We start from the raw sequence: 17,540 nt of genomic DNA on the forward strand, positions 1-17,540 counted from the left end.
GGAGAATGAGTGGGTGGGGGGAGCTGAGCCAACACAGATCAGAACAGAGCCGGTCCCTCAGACGCAGGGCAGAGTTTCCCCGGTTCCAGGAGCTGCCAGTACTGCTACACGTTCTTCTCCTCAGCTTCTTCGGGATCCACCAGAACATGGCAGGGCAATGGAGCTCTGCTGCAGCACTATGGGCCTGAGGGCAAGGAGAGACGTCACAGCCGCTGCACAGCACAAGTGGCGTGTTAAAAACCAGAAGAGTAAAGTGAGTGCGTTTCTCTGTACGTGTGCGCGTGTGTCCGTCCCAGCTGGAGAGGATGACCTGCTCTGTGTGCATGGTGGTCTCTTTGTTAGAAAAGGTCTTGTATATTACAGAGGAATAGTCACACTTCGGCAGCATCACACAAGAAAAGAATTACACCAAGAGAGGGATTTGGCCTGCACTTTCCAATCAGTTTTGGTACTCTTGAAGACAGCTGTATCTTAATTAGGGCTTCACCTTCCCACAGCTGATTGTGACATGACAGGAACAGACCAGGGGTCCATTTAGCCCAGCTATCCTTCCCCAACAGCAGCTTGTACTGGATGCTTTCGAAGGAGACGAGCTATCCCCCTAATGCACCTGGCCTATGTGCAACTCTTGTTCTCTTGGACCCTGGCTGGAGATCAGCTGGAGATCACCAGCAGACTGGACTGGGGCTTCACTCCACAGCCTGCATTTCGGGGCTCCAGGAGGTGGACCAGGGAGGGCTGTGCTGCAGGGGGAGCCTGGGAAGCATTTGGGCTGCAAGCCAGGGTGCAGCATGCATTGCCCCCGCTCCCCACCCCCATGTTGGCTCTGCTCTGCTGGCCAGTGCGTGGCTATAGACTGGTCCTCATGCTGTCCTCTCTGGTGGGGCTGCTGCCGTGGAGAACACTAGCCTGGAGCAGCTCTTGCGCTGCACTTGGGGGGCAGGAGAGCTGCGGCTGAGTCCTTCTCAGTGGGCGGGATGGGGAAAGTGCCACGCACCCTCTCCACCCGCGCAAGGCTGATCACAATTTATGACAGACGCTACAAGGCATTCGGTTACTCTGTATAACCCAGGACATTAGTCTCCCTCAAAACAGGTCTAAACCTGTTCTGGCTCTTGAGAAGATCAATAATGTAATGATACCCATCATCGGTGAGTCCCACAGGTTAACCAAATATTTGTATTTCACATTTATGCTGAGTATCGTGATGGATCTGGTCGCAGCATCTTCTCTTATGACTGCCAGGCTGAAGCTACAAAAGTTAGCAATCCTCGGTGTGTTTCAGAGTGAGCTGAATACCAGCTGGGGACAAGACATTGGTTTGCCCAAGTAGGTATATTATCAGGATTTGCACATTTTCCTCTGATGCTGCTGTCAGAAGTAGGACACCTAGAGGAACTAAATGCATTGTGGATCAGTTCTGGGATGATAATTCCTGTGTCCTGCTATGTCTTCGTGTACAGGGACAGGCGGCAGATGCTGACTGATGAACTTTGTGTTAAACACAAATAGCTTGGGGCAATAACAAACTGGAGAGGGCAAACTGTGAAGAAAATCAGAATGTTACATACATGTTCAGCGTTAGGGAGGCAGATCTGAAAACCCTCACCAACAGCAGACTCCTTCTTTAAACAACACAAGATTAGAGCAGGGGGAAGGGTTGAAGTCGGATGCACAACATGGGGTGCTGCAATCTACTAGCAATTCTCCTATTTCCAGATAACGTACCCCTGACACAGAGCTCTCCTCTGAAGCCTCTACTTCTCACATCGGGGATTTTATAAAGCGCCCTAAAGGCACTGCTCATGAGGGCCTTGCTCATGAGTCCTGGGGTCAGCCTCATGCCACTCGGATTTTCTTCCTGATTTGCGTGTTCCTTGCTAGAGCACTGGGCTGAGATGACCTGACTCTTGGCCGGTCTATGCCTGTGGGCCCTGCTCTTGTGCTGTGACGTGTGCCAGCATTGCACTGCAGCAGCAGGGCTTGGTCTCTGAATGCGCACAGCCTGGGAAGAGCCGCCTTCTGGTTCCGGCTGCCGGCAGCACGCAGGTGTCTGGCCATTACTATCTTTTCAGATACAACACACTCTCTGATCAGAAGCAGGGGGCCCTGTTACTGACCTCATCCGAGAAGAGACTCCTCCTCTCATGGCCCAGTGTGAATGGGTTGGGAAACGTGACCCCAGGCAGGAGACGATCTTGGGACCAGATGCCAATTGAGTTCAAACTCGGGTGCTTAGCCACTGGCTAGCACTGCCTGCGGTACCGAGCCGGCATGCCCCAGAGGGAGCATGGGAATGGACAGCGTAGCAGAGAGCCACGGCCCCTCCCCTAGCAGCAGGGTGAATGCATGAGGCACCAGCTCCAAGAATTGGGCCACTTATTCCTGTGCCTAATTTCAGGCTCCTGGGTTGGACCGTTCTGGCCAACATACTACAATGGCTTGATGGCCAACACTGCCGTGCTGTGCGCGCCCTGCTGCCCTGATTGCTACCATCTACTAACCCCTCCTAGACATCAGACTGAGGCAAGACAGCATTGCATTAATGGCACGGGCAATGACACATTCCTGGCCTACAGGCGAGAGTGCTCTAGTGCGCTTAATCTGATCTGGGCAGCTACAGGCCACCCGCGGAGTCCTGGGGAAGGAAACACGACCGTTCGCGGTACTTACTTGGACTGGGTTTGCTTAGTGAGGTTCTTTATGGTCAAGCCCTCCTTTCCTATGATCGCACCAACAAACTGCGTGGGGACCAGGATCCGTAGTGGGAAATCGAGCTGTTTGGGCTGTGAGGAGCCCCCCGGGGAGGGGCCCCGCTCCCTGGAGGCACGGCCCCCCCGGCGGGACCGCTGAGGGGGCGGAGGGGAGCTCACCTCTTCATCCGGGATGTAGGAAATCTTGAAGGAATAGTTCTCAAACTGGTGGCCGCTGAGCTTCTCAATTGCTCTGAAAGGCAGAGAAAAGAAGCCGCTGGTTAGGCCTTGCACCAGCTGTGGGTGCCAGGCCTGAGGCACCTTTGCCAGGAGGTGAGCCACCGACCCGACCGGGTGCAGGAGACTGTCCCTGTCCCTATGGGCTGGGTAAGCGTCCACACTGTCTGGACATGGTCCAAGGTCCCTCCTAGGAGCATGGGCATCCCTAGAGCAGAGATCTCATGGCTCCCCAAGCCTGGATCTTCGCCCCTGTCAGAGACATCCAAATGCCTAAGACAGTCACAATGTGTCCAAAGGGGTGTGTGTAACCCATTGCCACTTGGCAGGGCTCTGTGCCCCTCGAGGGCATGTCCTCTGCACAGCGCTCTATCCCCCCACCCCTGCTCTGTGTACCTTGAGGGCACGTCCCCCGCCCCTGCGGCGCTCTGTGCCCCCGGAACACTGCGGGGGGGATGAGCCTACTGCAGTGTTGGCTAACTGATGCCTGGTGTGATCCCAGCACAGCTGATGGAGCTCCACCGCGGAGGCATTAGTGTGACATTGACTCAGTATCTCTCTCCCAGTCCCTGCCAGGGCTGCCTGAGTCCCACCCCGGTGTAGAGACGCAGCCTCCCCTTCTCCACTCCACAGCAAGGGCCCACTCCAGCTCCATCCCAGCCTGGCAGGAGACAGGCAGGCCAGACGGAACTCACACAAGTAGGAATCCTGGCCCAATTCTCCCTCTCCGCGGCTACAGGTGCGCCCTCCACTCCAGCTCTGTAACCCCCCAAACACCTCTGGAGACTCCCCAGGCAACAGCCACCTGGCAACTGCGCTTTCCTAAGCCCACCATCTAGCTAGCTGTGCTCTACCAGCATGCACCTTCCCCGCGGAGCCCTGCTGGACTGTGGAGACGGGACACTGGGAGCCTAGCAGCAAACCAAGTGTCGCCAGTGGCTGGAGCCACCCTGAGCACAACAGCCCTCAGCATACATGGAGGGCACTGGGTTTAATCTTCCTTTTACATACTAAAGCCAGCCCGGCCAGAGGAGCTGATCGGCTCTGCATTCCTGGCCCTCTGCACAGAGGGGGCATAGCCTGTGGGACAGCGTCCAGGACAGGGGCTGCTCTCCCTAACCAGCACAGGCAGGGCCAGGAGTCATGAGTATGGAAAGGTGCCCAAGCTCCACTTCGCACATGTGCCATAAGGCACTGTATAGAACAGTCCACATCCCAAACCAGACCCTGGTTCAAGGGACAGGTGGGATTTTATGGGGTGCTCCACTCCGACCGCTCTCTGGGGCCAGCCCCCACCCCGCTGACTGCAGTGAGGCAGAGCGAGACCAACACTGAGCCCCTCTGAAAATCCAGTCCCCACCTGACTCTTTGTGGGCTGCCTGCAGTTCCGGCTCCTGGAGCTGGGGCAGGTTCTGTGACCAGCGGCACAGAAGTAGGAGAGCGCTGGGGGTGAGGGTGTCTCAGACGAGCATGGGGACATGGATCTCTGGGCCAAAGAACTCTCTAGCCCACTCTGACCCACTGACAATAACGCTGGCAATTCCCCCAGGCCCAGGGCAAATGGATGGGGGGTTTCCCAGTCGGTTACTGAACTCTGACCCAGAAACAGCTCACTCTTTTGTGCCAGAGAAAACCCGGGGGGGTGGGGGGGTTCCGGTCCTCTTACAATAGCGAGGCTGAAGCAACTGCTCAGGTGCAATGCCAATGCCAGGAAGCACTGGGGGATGCTTGTTGAAAGCAGACGATCAAACAGAACCGCGTTGCATTTGCAGAGCAATAGGAGGTGCTGGGGGCTTGTCCACAGCGATGCCAATGGGAACGGAGCTGGGAGCTACTTATTGCCCCCACTGTGCACCGAGAGCTCGCTACCAGGGAGGAGATGAATGATTCGCTCAGGGAATGCTAGGTAACAGACCAGCGGGAGCTGCAACAGAGCAGCCTGCTCAGGGGGAATGCAAGCCGGATGGGAGATGTCTGACCCTTCCAGAAAGTCCTTGTTCTTCAGGACACAGTGAGTTTCTGGGATCTCCAGCACGTGATGGCTTCGGAGTCTCAGCTCATTAAGGGTCTGGCCCTGCTCCCTTTCCCACAATGAGCAGATCACAATGCCACAGATCATCCTGTGGGTTTCATGGAGTGGTGGGGAGGGGGCTGAATCAGGCCCTGGCCTGCAGTGACCACTTGTGTGTGACTGAACTTATAAGCCAATGTGATCTCACCAGCAGGGTGGCTCCCGGATGGGGCCAGCTGAACCATTTGCCCAGGGCAAGTGAAAAACAATGCCAGTGCCGAGGGACTGGCCACCAAGCAAACAGGCATGCAGCCACTGGGTGGGCACAGTGCCCCATGCAGCATAGCACAGGAGGGAACCAGTTAGGGCCAGATTCTGCATGCTGAGCAGTACTTTCCTGGGGGGGGAGGGAGCTTATTGATTTCAGTGACCCCCAGAGCTCCTAGATACGGAGGGACATTTGGAAACACTGCCAGCACCTCCTGCCGGGCTCCCTTCCAACTGAGCCAAACAGGTGGCTTAGTTTGCTGTATATTTGGCCAAAGTTCTAGCCCTACAGAAGGCAAAGGGGGTTTTGTCAGTTTTGGCGGGGCCAGGATTTCACCCCTGGATGACACAACCTTGCGACTGAGCCCAGGCAAGGGGCAGAGCTAGCTGTTCTGCACCAGGAGCCCTGGGATGGACTCAGGGCTTGTCCACACGGAGACTTAGTGTGTGGCCAGCCAGGGCGTGAATGAACAGCATGCCAGCCTGCTGCACATTAACTGACCATGCGTATCCTGCTAGCGTGCGCAAAAAGATCTGCACACTGCCATACGGCTGATTTATAAAGCATCTGATACGGAGCCCAACAAAAATCACCCTCTCCGATTCATTCAAATCACCTTGGACTGTCAGTGGGAATGAAAACTAGTGAAAGGGTCCTAAAGAAAACTGGCTTTTAGCCGACAGCTTCATTAATGATCTAGAGGAAGGAGCAAACGCAGTTTATACGAAATTATGAGAATAGAAAAATAAAATCAGAAGGCCTAACAAGACAGGACGAATTGACAGAGTGGGAACAGCATGAACAGAATCTGGAAAAGTGCAAACCTGAACATCTAGGAGAAATAATTTGGGAAAAATGAGGCTGAATTTCATGGAAAATCTTCCTGAGAGCAAGATCAGTAACCACTAAGGGATCAGCGACACCCTCCTCGCGGGGCACATCCCAAACAGGACCTTCAAGACCTAAGTCTTGCCCCTCCCCAGAGGTGAGGGGCAGCTCACCGCTGGCATGTCAGAACACTAGGTCAGTCGCAGGCAAACCCACTATTCGTTACAGGGAAATAAATGAGCCCTGCCCCAGTGAGATGGAGCGATGAAAGGTGCATGCAAGGAAAGGCAGCTGACTCACTGCCTGGAGGGATGAAGAAAGAGAGAGGGTGAAAGGAAGGATGAAAGAGAGCAAGAGTCACTTACACTTTTGCTTCTTCTTTTGTTGCATACGTTACGTTGACAACGGCCGTTTCTGTGTCTGTGTTGACTAAGGGAAAAGCAACACACGCTGGCGTTAGTTTGTGGACGGAGAAGGTCCTCATCACCTTTTCCTGGGTGACAGTTGCTAAGCCTGTCACCTGTTCCTGGCCAGGGGAGGGCTTGATTGCTTTTTACAGTGAGAGGCTGGGAGGGATGCTATTCCCCTGGGCCGGATGCCTGTGATGGTGGGCTTGGCTAATCTTTGCTCACTGGCTGATCTGTGGATACTAAGTTCAGGAGTAGCTGGGTGTGGGCCTGGCCTGCGTACCAGCCAGGTCATAGTGGGGTGCGTGTCGCTCTGTCTGGCCGTGGGCAGAGGTGAATGAGTGCCCACTGTTAACTGTGATGAGAGCTCCAAACTCATTTCCTTTGTGACCTGGTCAGCAGTTTTTAACCATCATCTCTAGGTGCCGCACCAATGATTTAATGTCCTCAGCCTGTTACGCTGGTAAATACTTCTGCTCTTTGATGGAAGAACATCTGCATCCAGGGGAGGATGAGCATCCATGCATGGTTAATGCAGGGCTCTGCCTACTGCTGCAGGCTAACAGAAGGGACTGCCTCTCTCCAGGAGTTCTTGGAGACATCTCTCTAGCCCAGCTTCGCCCCATGGCCAGGACGTTTTGTATAGACACTAAATTGCTAAAGGGACCTTTTTTATTTCCTACCATGGGTGAGCCAGGCAGTCCAGCCCTTTGATCACTGCTGTCCAGGCTGGCAGGTGCTGGCTCTGTGCTGCGTGACACAGCTGAGGAGAGCTGAGCATAGCTAAGTGAAGTGGCCCGGAGAACAACAGAAAAACAAGATGCCCCTGGTTGGTGTCCTGTGGCTTTACCAGGAGCCCAAGTGCCCCCCATGCTGGCTCTGAGCAACTGGTGAATGGCTGCTTGAGGCTCTCTCTCATGCGCCCAGGGGAAGATTCACATTCTTGGTAGTGCGGGGGCTCAGCCTGGGATTCCTAGCGGAGTGCAGTGATGCTAGAGAGCCATCTCTACCCTTTAGGAGAGAAGCGAAGCTCTTATCTGAATCAACAGCAGTTGCCGGGAGCTAGGAAGTGCCAGGCAGCGCCCAGGAGAGGCCCTGACCTGCTGGGGCGCTGGGGAGGGTGCTTGGCCAAGCTTCTCTGCTGTGTGGCTGCCTGTGCCCCTTCCCTTCATGTCCTGTGCTGTCTGGGGAACCTGCCCCTCTGCCCCCACACCTCATGAAACATCCCAGGGCTTTCCCCAGCCCTCTTCCCTGTCCGGGCGGGATCAGTCAGGAAGGTCAGTCTGTGCTAGCCTAGTCATCACCCTTTACCCTAAGGTTCCACAGCCTTGTGGGAGCAGCACCCTGCAACGGCTGGAGAGATGGGAGTCTTGGGTTCTAATCCAGCCTAGGCCACTGATCTGCTGTGGGATCTTGGTCAAGTCACTTAGACGATCCATGCCTGGGTTTCTCCACCTGAGCATCACACTTCCCTAATTCGCAGAACTATTGCAATGGCTAACAGAGGCTCAATGTATCTCAGAGAAAAGGCAGTAGACAAAGGCCAAGCACTGTTACTGTTATGCAGTTACAGCACCCCCTGGTGGCAGGGGTGGGCAAATTTTTTGTCTCGAGGGCCACTTCTGGGAATAGAAATTGTTTGGCTGGCCATGAATGCTCACAAAATTGGGGTTGCGGCGCGGGCTTGGGTTGGGGGCGCGGGCTCTGGGGTGGGGCCAGAAATGAGGAGTTCAGGGTGTGGGAGGGGGTGCAGGCCCTGGGGTGGGGCTGGGGATGAGAAGTTTGGGGGGCAGGAGGCTGGGATCAAGCAGTTTGAAGAGTGGGAGGGGGAATCAGGGCTGGGGCAGAGGGTTGGGTTCTGGGGAAAGGCTCAGGGGTGCAAGCTCCAAGCAGCGCTTACCTCAAGTGGCTGCTGGAAGCAGCGGCATGTCCCCTCTCTGGCTCCTATGCGGAGATGCGGCTCTGCATGCTACCCCATCCGCAAGCACCGCCTGTGCAGCTCCCATTGGAGTGCCCAAGGGGGCCACTGGGAGCGTGTAGGGGCCGGAGCAGGGCCACGTTGCGGCTTCCGGCAGCCACGTGGTGCGGCCCCCAACCCTGTGCCCTGGCTGGAGTGGGGCCACATTGCAGCTTCCGGGAGCTTTGTGGTACGGCCCCCGACCCTACACCCTGGCTGGAGCATGGAGCAGGGCAAGCACAAGACCTTGCTCCCCAGCGGGAGCTCGCGGGCCGGCTTAAAAAGGCTCATGGGCCCTAATTTGCCCATCCCTGCTTTAAAGGGTGGTTTATACTCAGAGGCTGATTCCCAAAGCTGCCCAGGGGACCTAGATGCCCTTGAGTGGTTTGAGATACTCAGCCAGAGTGCCCAGTCCTGAAATCCTCTCTCAGGCAAAAATCCCACTGACTTAATCGGGCCATTTATCCTGTGGCATGAATCTGATCCTGTTCTAGGCTCATCTCAACAGGGAGCCTGGGGGATTTCTCCTGCACAGATCTCTCAGACGCTGCCAAGAGCTCACACCTGATGCATCACTGATGACACAGAGAGGGGCTCCAGGAAAGCTCTGATAAACACCTTGTACTCTGAGTACAGAGTACAGAAAAGTCTCATTAAAAATCAGCCATAAAAATACTGCTCCTGTCCACTGTGTGCAACTGCCCCGGGAACGGCCTAGGAGAAAGCTAAGGCACCCTTTTAGTATGCTAACGGGGCTTTTGGGACATGCTCTGGGTAGCTGCTAAGCCCTGCATCCCTGCAGTGCAGTCTTGCAAGATCATGTATGCTTGTGCGCACACGCGTGTTTATTGCCTTGGAGAACGCTTTGCAAATCTCCATCACTTGCTTGAGCACAATGGGGCGCAGGTCTGATGAGTGCAGGACTTTGTTGTGCCCCCAGGACCAGATTCTGGCAGCCTCATGCAGGGGGGAGGAGGACTTTATTCCGCAAACAGACCCAGCAGGACTGCCAGAGGAATGAGGCACTCCTACTCAACAGCAGCTAGTGCTGATGGCAGGATCAGGCCCCAAGCAACCAGTGGACATGGCTTTATCAGATGAGCCCAAGCGTTATCAGCAAAAGCCGAACCACTGCCTGGTCTCAGGCGGGCCTGGGGCTTGCCCTGTGTTGGCAGCCCCGTGCCTGGCAATGTGGATGCACGGAAAGAGGGGCTGGCCGGGTGAGGATAGGTTTGGGGGATCCCTTGGCAGTCCAGGTGCTATCTAGATGGCTTCTGGATTCCAATGGCCTCTTTACTGCGACCTGCACTGCTCCTGAGTCAAAGGGCTGCTGGCCAGTCAGCTCTGGTCTGCATGACAGCCAGAATCCCAGATAACGGGGCTCATGGCTGCGACACTGAGTGGGCCCGTGTCCTGCAAGGCGGTGTGCCACCATCCCAGCTCCACCCTGCGTGTCCTCCTAAGCGGGGGTGGGGGGGGGTAGGAGGAGCGGATGATGCCACCTACCCATTTCTTACCTTGTTCCACATTCTCTACAGTCCCATACTGAGCTAAAAGTCCATCTAGCACCTGAAAGAGAAAGCATCAAGCCAATGCAGGGTGAGTCAGTCTGAAAGGGCTCCCAAGGTTAAAGACTTAGCGATAGGGACCCTCCCCTGTGCATCTGGCTGACTTGGGGAGCAGAGCAGAGCTCTGGCTCTACCTACACAAGACAAGTATCAGAGGGGTAGCCATGTTAGTCTGTATCCATGCATCTGAAGAAGTGGGTTTTTTACCCACAAAAGCTTATGCCCAAATAAATCTGTTAGTCTTTAAGTTGCCACTGGACTCCTCATTGTTTTTACACAAGACAAGTGACTGGCTGCGGACTGTGTCTCCTCAGCCCTTGTCGCCTGAGGTTCAGCATGCCCGGCTGCTGGGCTGGATGGATCAAACCACTTTCTTGGAGGAAGTGCTGACAATGGCTGGGCCTGGCCTTCTGAGTGGGGAAAGACGTCCTTTTCCTAGTGTCAATATACACTCAAGCCCAAATGAACCTGCAGTTGAGTCTCTCGAGCACACTGCCCCTATGGCAGCTATTGCTGGCATCAGAATTTGACTCGGCCGCCTCCAGACCTTCTGGGTCACCCCAGCGACCATCGCCACGACAGGAACAGAGGGGAAACGCCACCTCCAAAGAAACCCAGGAAGATGCTGGAGATGCTTCCCCAAAGCCCATCATGTCAGCTCCATGTGGGGTCTGGCTTTGGCAAGGTGATGGCAAGGAACCCAGGGTGCTCCCCAACATGAGCCACTCCCCAGCCTGGCACCTGGTACCAAGCAGAAGCAGCAGGTGGATTATTTCCACAGGGCAGCTCCTCTCCCGGGACTGCAATGCTGTAGCCACCTTGAGGAGATGGGCCATCTTGAGCTATAGCCAAGCCACACCCACACCATGCACCTCGGGCTAGGAAACACAGTGTCACGGGAACAGCCTTCTGCAAAGGCTGCTTTCTGCTTCCCTCCTCAAGACCCTGGGAAGATGCCACAGGACAAAGTCAGACTATGCTTGCAGCTCCTGCCCAGCCTCCAAGGTTTGTTCAGATGCAATGACAGGGGAACTTTGTAGGAAGTGGGAACCTACTTACCTCCCACTGTAGGTGAGGGGGGATGTTCCGGATCTGAATCTTCCTGCTCCTGTAAAGAAACCAGCACAGATTAGCCCAGACACCACTCCAGCTCCTGGGCTGCCCAGCCAAGTAGCTATCCTGGTCCGGGGTGCGTGGTACCTCGTGCCTGGGGGGAGACTTTTAGGAAATGCTGCTGAAGCGTTCGGGGGAAAAGAATCACTCCACACCCACTCTGGCCCTGCTCACTGCCCTCTGGCCACAGCGGCTAGGCCCCAACCTGCCTCTCAGAGGAGTCACTCCCATTGCTGCTGCTGCACAGGGCTTCCCAGACAGCTCTACAGATGAGCCAGAATACCCAGTAGAGCAAACTGCCTCCAGCCAATGGAAGCGCAGAACCGGTGCTCGGGGCAGGGGCAGCGTGCTGAGTTCCAGAGACCCCCCTTCCTAGGAGCTGGATCTGCAGGCTGCTTCCGGGGTGCAGTGCAGAGCCAGGACAGGTAGGGAGCCTGCCTTAGCTCCACAGCACTGCCAACCACAGGGTCCCTTTTTGACCAGGAGTTCCGGTCGAAAACTGGACACCTGGTCACCCAGCACGGGTCCAGTGGCAGATACATCCACCCATTCTCGCCAGAGGTCCCAGACACAGCTGGAAGAGGCACGGCCCTGGTGTGACCACAAAGGAATATTCCATGATGCCCTGATACAGTCCTAACCTCCATCCCCAGCAGGCCCGGGGTATTTGCACCCATTCCTATTCTGAAGGCTCAGCTCCTGCTAGGTCGGGTCGGGTCGGCGCATGATACTGCTTTTCACATCAACATGTATTTCTAGCAAGTTCCCATCCTGGAGAATCTTTGGCTGCAGCCACATGAACCACGGCTCTGGGGCCTACCCTTAACGTGGCTAAGAAAAACAACCCTGGACTTCCAACCACACCTTGAGCGAAGGGCTGAGCCTTACCCTGCGGTATGAGGTCTAAGAGCCATGCAGACCAGCAAAGGGAGCCCCTAAGAACCCTGGGGTACGGAGGTACAAGGCCACACAGGCGTGGCAGCTCAAAGCGAACTGTCTCCACAGTATTCTTGCCAGCAAGTTAAAAAAGTATCGATTGGATGAATGGACTACTATAAGGTGGATAGAAAGCTGGCTAGATCTTCAGGCTCAACGGGTAGAGATCAGTGGCTTGATGTCTAGTTAGCAGCCGGTAATAAGCAGAGCGCCCCAGGGGTCGGTCTTGAGGCTGGTTTTGTTCAACATCTTCATTAATAATCTAGATGATGGGATGGCTTGCACCCTCAGCAAGTTCGCGGATGACACTAAGCTGGGGAGAGAGGTAGATAGGCTGGAGGGTAGGGATAGGGTTCAGAGTGACCTAGACAAATTGGAGGATTGGGCCAAAAGAAATCTGATGAGGTTCAACAAGGACAAGTGCAGAGTCCTGCACTTCGGACAGAAGAATCCCATGCAGGCTGGGGACCAACTGGCTAAGCGGAAGTTCTGCAGAAAAGGACCTGGGGATTACAGTGAATGAGAAACTGGATATGAGTCAACAGTATGCCCTTGTTGCCAAGAAGGCTAACGGCATATTGAACTGCATTAGTAGGAGCATTGCCAGCAAATCGAGGGAAGTGATTATTCCCCTCTATTTGGTACTGGTGAGGCCACATCTGGAGCATTGCATCCAGTTTTGGGCCCCCCACTACAGAAAGGATGTGGACAAATTAGAAAGAGTCCAGTGGAGGGCAAAGAAAATGATCAGGGGGCTGGGGCACATGACTTATGAGGAGAGGCTGAGGGAACTGGGCTTATTTAGTCTACAGACGAAAAGAGTGAGGGGGGATTTGACAGCAGCCTTCAACTACCTGAAGGGGGATTCCAAAGAGGATGGAGCTCGGCTGTTCTCAATGGTGGCAGATGACAGAACAAGGACTAATGGTCTCAAGTTGCAGTGGGGAGGTCTAGGTTGGATATTAGGAAACACTCTTTCTCTAGGAGGGTGGTGAAGCACTGGAATGGGTTACCTAGGGAAGTGGTGGAATCTCCATCCTTAGAGGTTTTTAAGACCCGGCTTGACAAAGCCCTGGCTGGGATGATTTAGTTGGGATTGGTCCTGCTTTGAGCAATGGGTTGGACTAGATGACCTCCTGAAGTCTCTTCCAACCCTAACCTTCTATGATTCTATGAAGTGTGGGAAGAGAGGGGGAGGCAGGACAGGCCGCAGAGCACAGGGTGCTGCGCTAGCCAAGCGAGCTGCTGCTTTCTGAACCGCTGGGTATGTGGTCCCAAGCATGGCAGCAGTGCAGCCTGGAGGTATCACAGTCACGGAGCGTGCCAGGGACTCTCTCGGGGGAAAGTGCACAACCTCCATCAACCTCCACACGCAGAATCCTCTGACCCGAGTTTAGTGGTGCTCGGCCATCGCTGCTTTCTGGGAATGCAGAGCCTGCAGTGGACCCAGCCCCCAAATTGGGAATCTCTTAGACACCTGCTCCTGGGTAGGCAGCCCAGGTCAACTCCTCCAGACGCTCCCAGCTCCGCCTTGTTTGGACAGAACTGCCTACAGCTATGGAAAGGCCTATTCACCCACGCCCCCCACTGGTGAGGCACAGAGACAGCAGAGAGAGAAGCCAAGGTGACTGTCGCCTGAGCACGGCTAGCATGGCAACCTCATGGCATGGAGCCCTGGGGGATCCCCCAGAGAGACCCTGTGGGGTGCTGGACCACTGACCCCAAGGCTAGGGAGAAACAGAGCCACCAAACAGTAGCCCTGTCCGCCCTGGCTGCTCCCTGCTGCTCAGTGCTACTGCAGGCAGCTGGGAGATCTCAGAGCGCAAAGCACTGATTGCTTCCTACTGCCAGACGGAAACCATCGACTGTCTCAGACCCAGACGGACAGGGGACAAGGAAATTAGTGGTGCTACCTGAGCCGTTTCACCACACCCTCCCGGGTCTCATTACCTGGCACGAGGGCTTGCAAGAGGGCAGTCTAAGGGGGAGGGTAGAGATCTCCATCGATAGCAGACACGGCTCCCGTTGCTGGCTTTCGCCAGCCAGGATGGGTAGGTCCACACTGCAGATTGTTGCCTGCAGCTCCCCCAAGGCTCCTTCCCGCAGTCTCCTTTCGTGTGCGGATGGGATCTGGGGTTCCCATGCTCTGGGAACAAGCACCGAGGCTGGGCCTCTTTGTCCCACGAAGGGTGTGTCTAGATGAGATTTGGGGGCCCTGTGTCCAGACTAGCATCTAGAGTCATGCTGGTCATCAACTGGCTCAAGTGCAAACAGGGCCAGCCCGGCCCTACCTCTCTGCTCTTTGTAGCCCCAGCGGCCGAATACAACAACCCTGGGCCTTTGCAGGCCAGGCTGAGCAGCCTGCTAGCCTGGGAACTCCGGCATGTCTGTCCCCCAGCCCCTGTGTGGATGTCTCCCTGCAGAGTCAGCTGGCTCTTACCCAGATGTTGCTCCTAACCCCACTCCCATCCACATGCAGAACCCTCTGACCCGAGTTTAGTGGTGCTAGCTGCCCCGGCTGGGATATTGGCTAGAGCCTGGGTGCTGGGTTCACTCAGGCTGGTAACCAAGCCGCTTTGCTGTCAAACGCAGGCTAAATCACCAGCATGCTGCCAGTCCAACAGCACCTTCCCACAATCCCTGCTGCGTGCCCAGAAGGGCAGAAATGTTCTCCCACAATGCACTGGGAAAGACTCAGAGTGACTCAACTTAATGGAACACAAAGAACTGTGGGATATGCCCCCTGAAACTCTAGCAACACACCTGGGGGAAACGCAGCACAGCTGAGGACAGTAATGGGCTTACAACCAGGTGCTCAGAGCCGGAGGCCAATTCCCCTCACTAACTCTCCAGCCAGGACGTAACCTGTGAGAAGCGCCACCCCCATGATTCCCCTCACCTACTCACTGGTCTCACAATTAACACGGAGGAAAAAATCCCAACCCTGCCCCTCCCCCAGCTGCGAAGCAGTAACCCCCGTGTGCTAAGGGGACAGGTCCGATTCCATTTTACAGAGCACAAAGCAAACCCAGTGGCAGGGTAAAACGCTGCCTGGGTGTGAAGGAGTAAAAAGAGAGCTCCAGTGCTCCCAGACAGTTGTCTGAGAGCAGGAGCCTTGTCTGTTTCAATCTCCTGCGTTCTCCCGAAACCCAGGAAAGTCGATGGAAGGCTGGCAAGGAAACACAGGCATGTATCTGCATTTACACACGCACCTGTCCTCTGGGGTTTGGTGAGCAGGTTGCTCCCTGGAGGAGTCAAAATTTTACCAACAATTTGCCCCTTCCTTTGGAGCCATGTGAGAGTCTTCTGCATTGGAACCAACAGTGTGGGGCACAGCAAAGGGGAGGACACCCAGGAGGCAGTAAGAACGCTGGGCCAGGAAAACCATGGCAGCATTTCCTTAGACACAACCGCAGCAAGAGAAAAATCAGGCAGAGACAAAGCCCATGGCGCTGCGGCTGCACCCAGGGCCGAGGAGGCAGAGGCCTCTAGCTCCTGGAGCCACTGGCAGGCGTGATTTGGGAACAACACATTGTTAGAGGAGACAGGCTGCAGTTGAAGGAAAGGGGACTGGCTAATTTAATGCCAGCCAGCGCAGGGCAGTCATCAGGCACTTAGCAGAGGGTGTGTCTACACTGGACCTGGAGGTATAATTTGCAGCTCAGGCAGACATACCCATGTTAGCACTGATCCAGCAGTGTGGACAGCAGGAGGGGCTGGCTGCCCCACATACACAGGGATTCACACAGGATCATGCTCTCGGGGCGACCAAGCCATGCCACTGTTTTTAGCACACTGTGGTGGGCACATCCACCTGACCTGGGAATTACGTCGCCAGCTCCCGTGCAGCTGTACCCAGAGAACCGGGGGGGAAGCAAACGTTGTCCAGACTGCCATGGGCATTAGCAAGCCCACTGTGAGACCCCGGCAGAGACCAGATATGGGAGTGTTTACCGCGATGTGGCTAGGTGAGGTCATATCCTGGTGGGCAGGGGGTATAGTGTTGAGCTCTTGGTAAAACCTACCAGTGCCTTGCCACCACAGCGGGACAGCTCATGCACACTGGTTATCCTGCTGTAAACCCCACCTCCACCGACAACGTAGCCGGAGATAACGCCACGGCAGTGCCTCGGGCGGAGCTCTCACACGACAGAGATAAGGCATTCTCCACTGAGGGGACCCGACCTCTGCATGGCCCGTTGGAGGAACCGTGACTGATTCGGAGCCGAACCAGTTTCAGAGAATGCTGCAGGGTTCACCTCTGTGCAACAACCAAACCAGGGAAGGATGACCCCTCCAGACCTCCCCAGGCAGGACAAGCTGCTGCACTGCAACAGGGCACAGAACAGTGTTCACTGAAGTCCACTGTAGACAACACTGCAAATCTGACTTCCTAGACACACTATTCATATACCATGGTGATGGAAGAGGGCAGCTAGGAAACCCCAAGATGTCAGAGCCAGCCATGAATTTCAGGGTGTCTCCACCAGCACCTCTCCCTGGGCTTTCTGTCCTGGGTGAGAGCCCCACTGTCACTGAAGTTCAGATTCCAGCCATGAAAGGCCAGTGCTGATGACAGACATGCAGTGACACCATCATTACTAATCAGCCCTCCGGAACAAGCTCATTGGGTGCATCATGGCATTAGGACAACACACTGCCTGGAAATGTTGTCGTGGGAGGAAGCCGGGATGACACAGGTGCCTGGGATCACTCAGGGGCACTGCAGGATGGAATGAAAAGCAGATGATCTCAGTCGGTGGCGGTAGGAAGCCTGGTGGTGTTTGCATTTTATAAAGTGTATCTGCCGTGCCCTGGATACTTAGTAGGTGTTTGCTACGGCCTGACTGCGCCCAGCCCTGCACGGGTGTGCCGGGGTAAGCAGAGCCCTCCTCTCCGCTGCGCATCAGTGCAGAGGCCGAGCAAGATGGTAGCGTGCCAGGTGAGCGTCTCCAGCAATGCCAGCTGTCCCAGAGGGCACGCAGCCATGGCCCATCCCCACTACTCCATTGGCCAGCAGAGTTGCACCCAGACGAGGGCAGAGGACACGTCCCCCTCTCGGTTCCTGCAATCCTGTGGAGTCTGGGGGGCCCTAAGCCGCCTGTGCTAGGTGCAATGGGCCAGATTTAAGAAGGGATTTCGGTGCCTAATGGGATTTACATAAGCGCCTAAGCAGGTTAGGTGCCAAACTCCCTCTGTCAATCTGGTGCAGTGCCCCAGAACTGCCTGCTTTAGGCATAGTGCCACCACACCACTGGCCACCAGGAAGCCCTCTCCAGGTACTCACCTCCCCTGCTCTGAAAGGGGGACTAGCCTCACCGCAGCTTCTGAAAGCACCTCCGGGCTCTGGTTCCTGCTGCTAGCTGAGAGAACCAGCATCGCCTACACCTCCTCCAGGAGCAGGGCACTTAGGGCAACTCCTCTGTCCTCCTCCAGCAGTGGGGGGCAGCAACTGTTCAGTAAGAGCATGGAGATGGCAGCACACTAAGGAAACATGGCCTGGCTTTGCCAGTGCCCCGCCA

General features: G+C 55.6%; 1 protein-coding gene across 2 annotated transcripts in view; it reads right to left on the reverse strand.

The window, feature by feature from the left end:
- The window catches only part of IGF2BP2 (insulin like growth factor 2 mRNA binding protein 2), a 101,601-nt gene that overhangs the window by 31,976 nt on the left and 52,085 nt on the right, over positions 1 to 17,540 (reverse strand). For both annotated transcript variants that reach the window (XM_077826054.1, XM_077826053.1), the window contains exons 3-6: positions 11,029 to 11,077; positions 9,919 to 9,970; positions 6,403 to 6,466; positions 2,674 to 2,946 (exon numbers count right to left, since the gene is read on the reverse strand). In XM_077826054.1, the coding sequence (XP_077682180.1) occupies positions 2,674 to 2,946; positions 6,403 to 6,466; positions 9,919 to 9,970; positions 11,029 to 11,077 (438 nt within the window). The remainder of the gene's footprint in view (positions 1 to 2,673; positions 2,947 to 6,402; positions 6,467 to 9,918; positions 9,971 to 11,028; positions 11,078 to 17,540) is intronic.

The sequence above is a fragment of the Eretmochelys imbricata genome, chromosome 9, assembly GCF_965152235.1.
Source record: "Eretmochelys imbricata isolate rEreImb1 chromosome 9, rEreImb1.hap1, whole genome shotgun sequence".
Lineage (NCBI taxonomy): Eukaryota > Metazoa > Chordata > Testudines > Cheloniidae > Eretmochelys > Eretmochelys imbricata.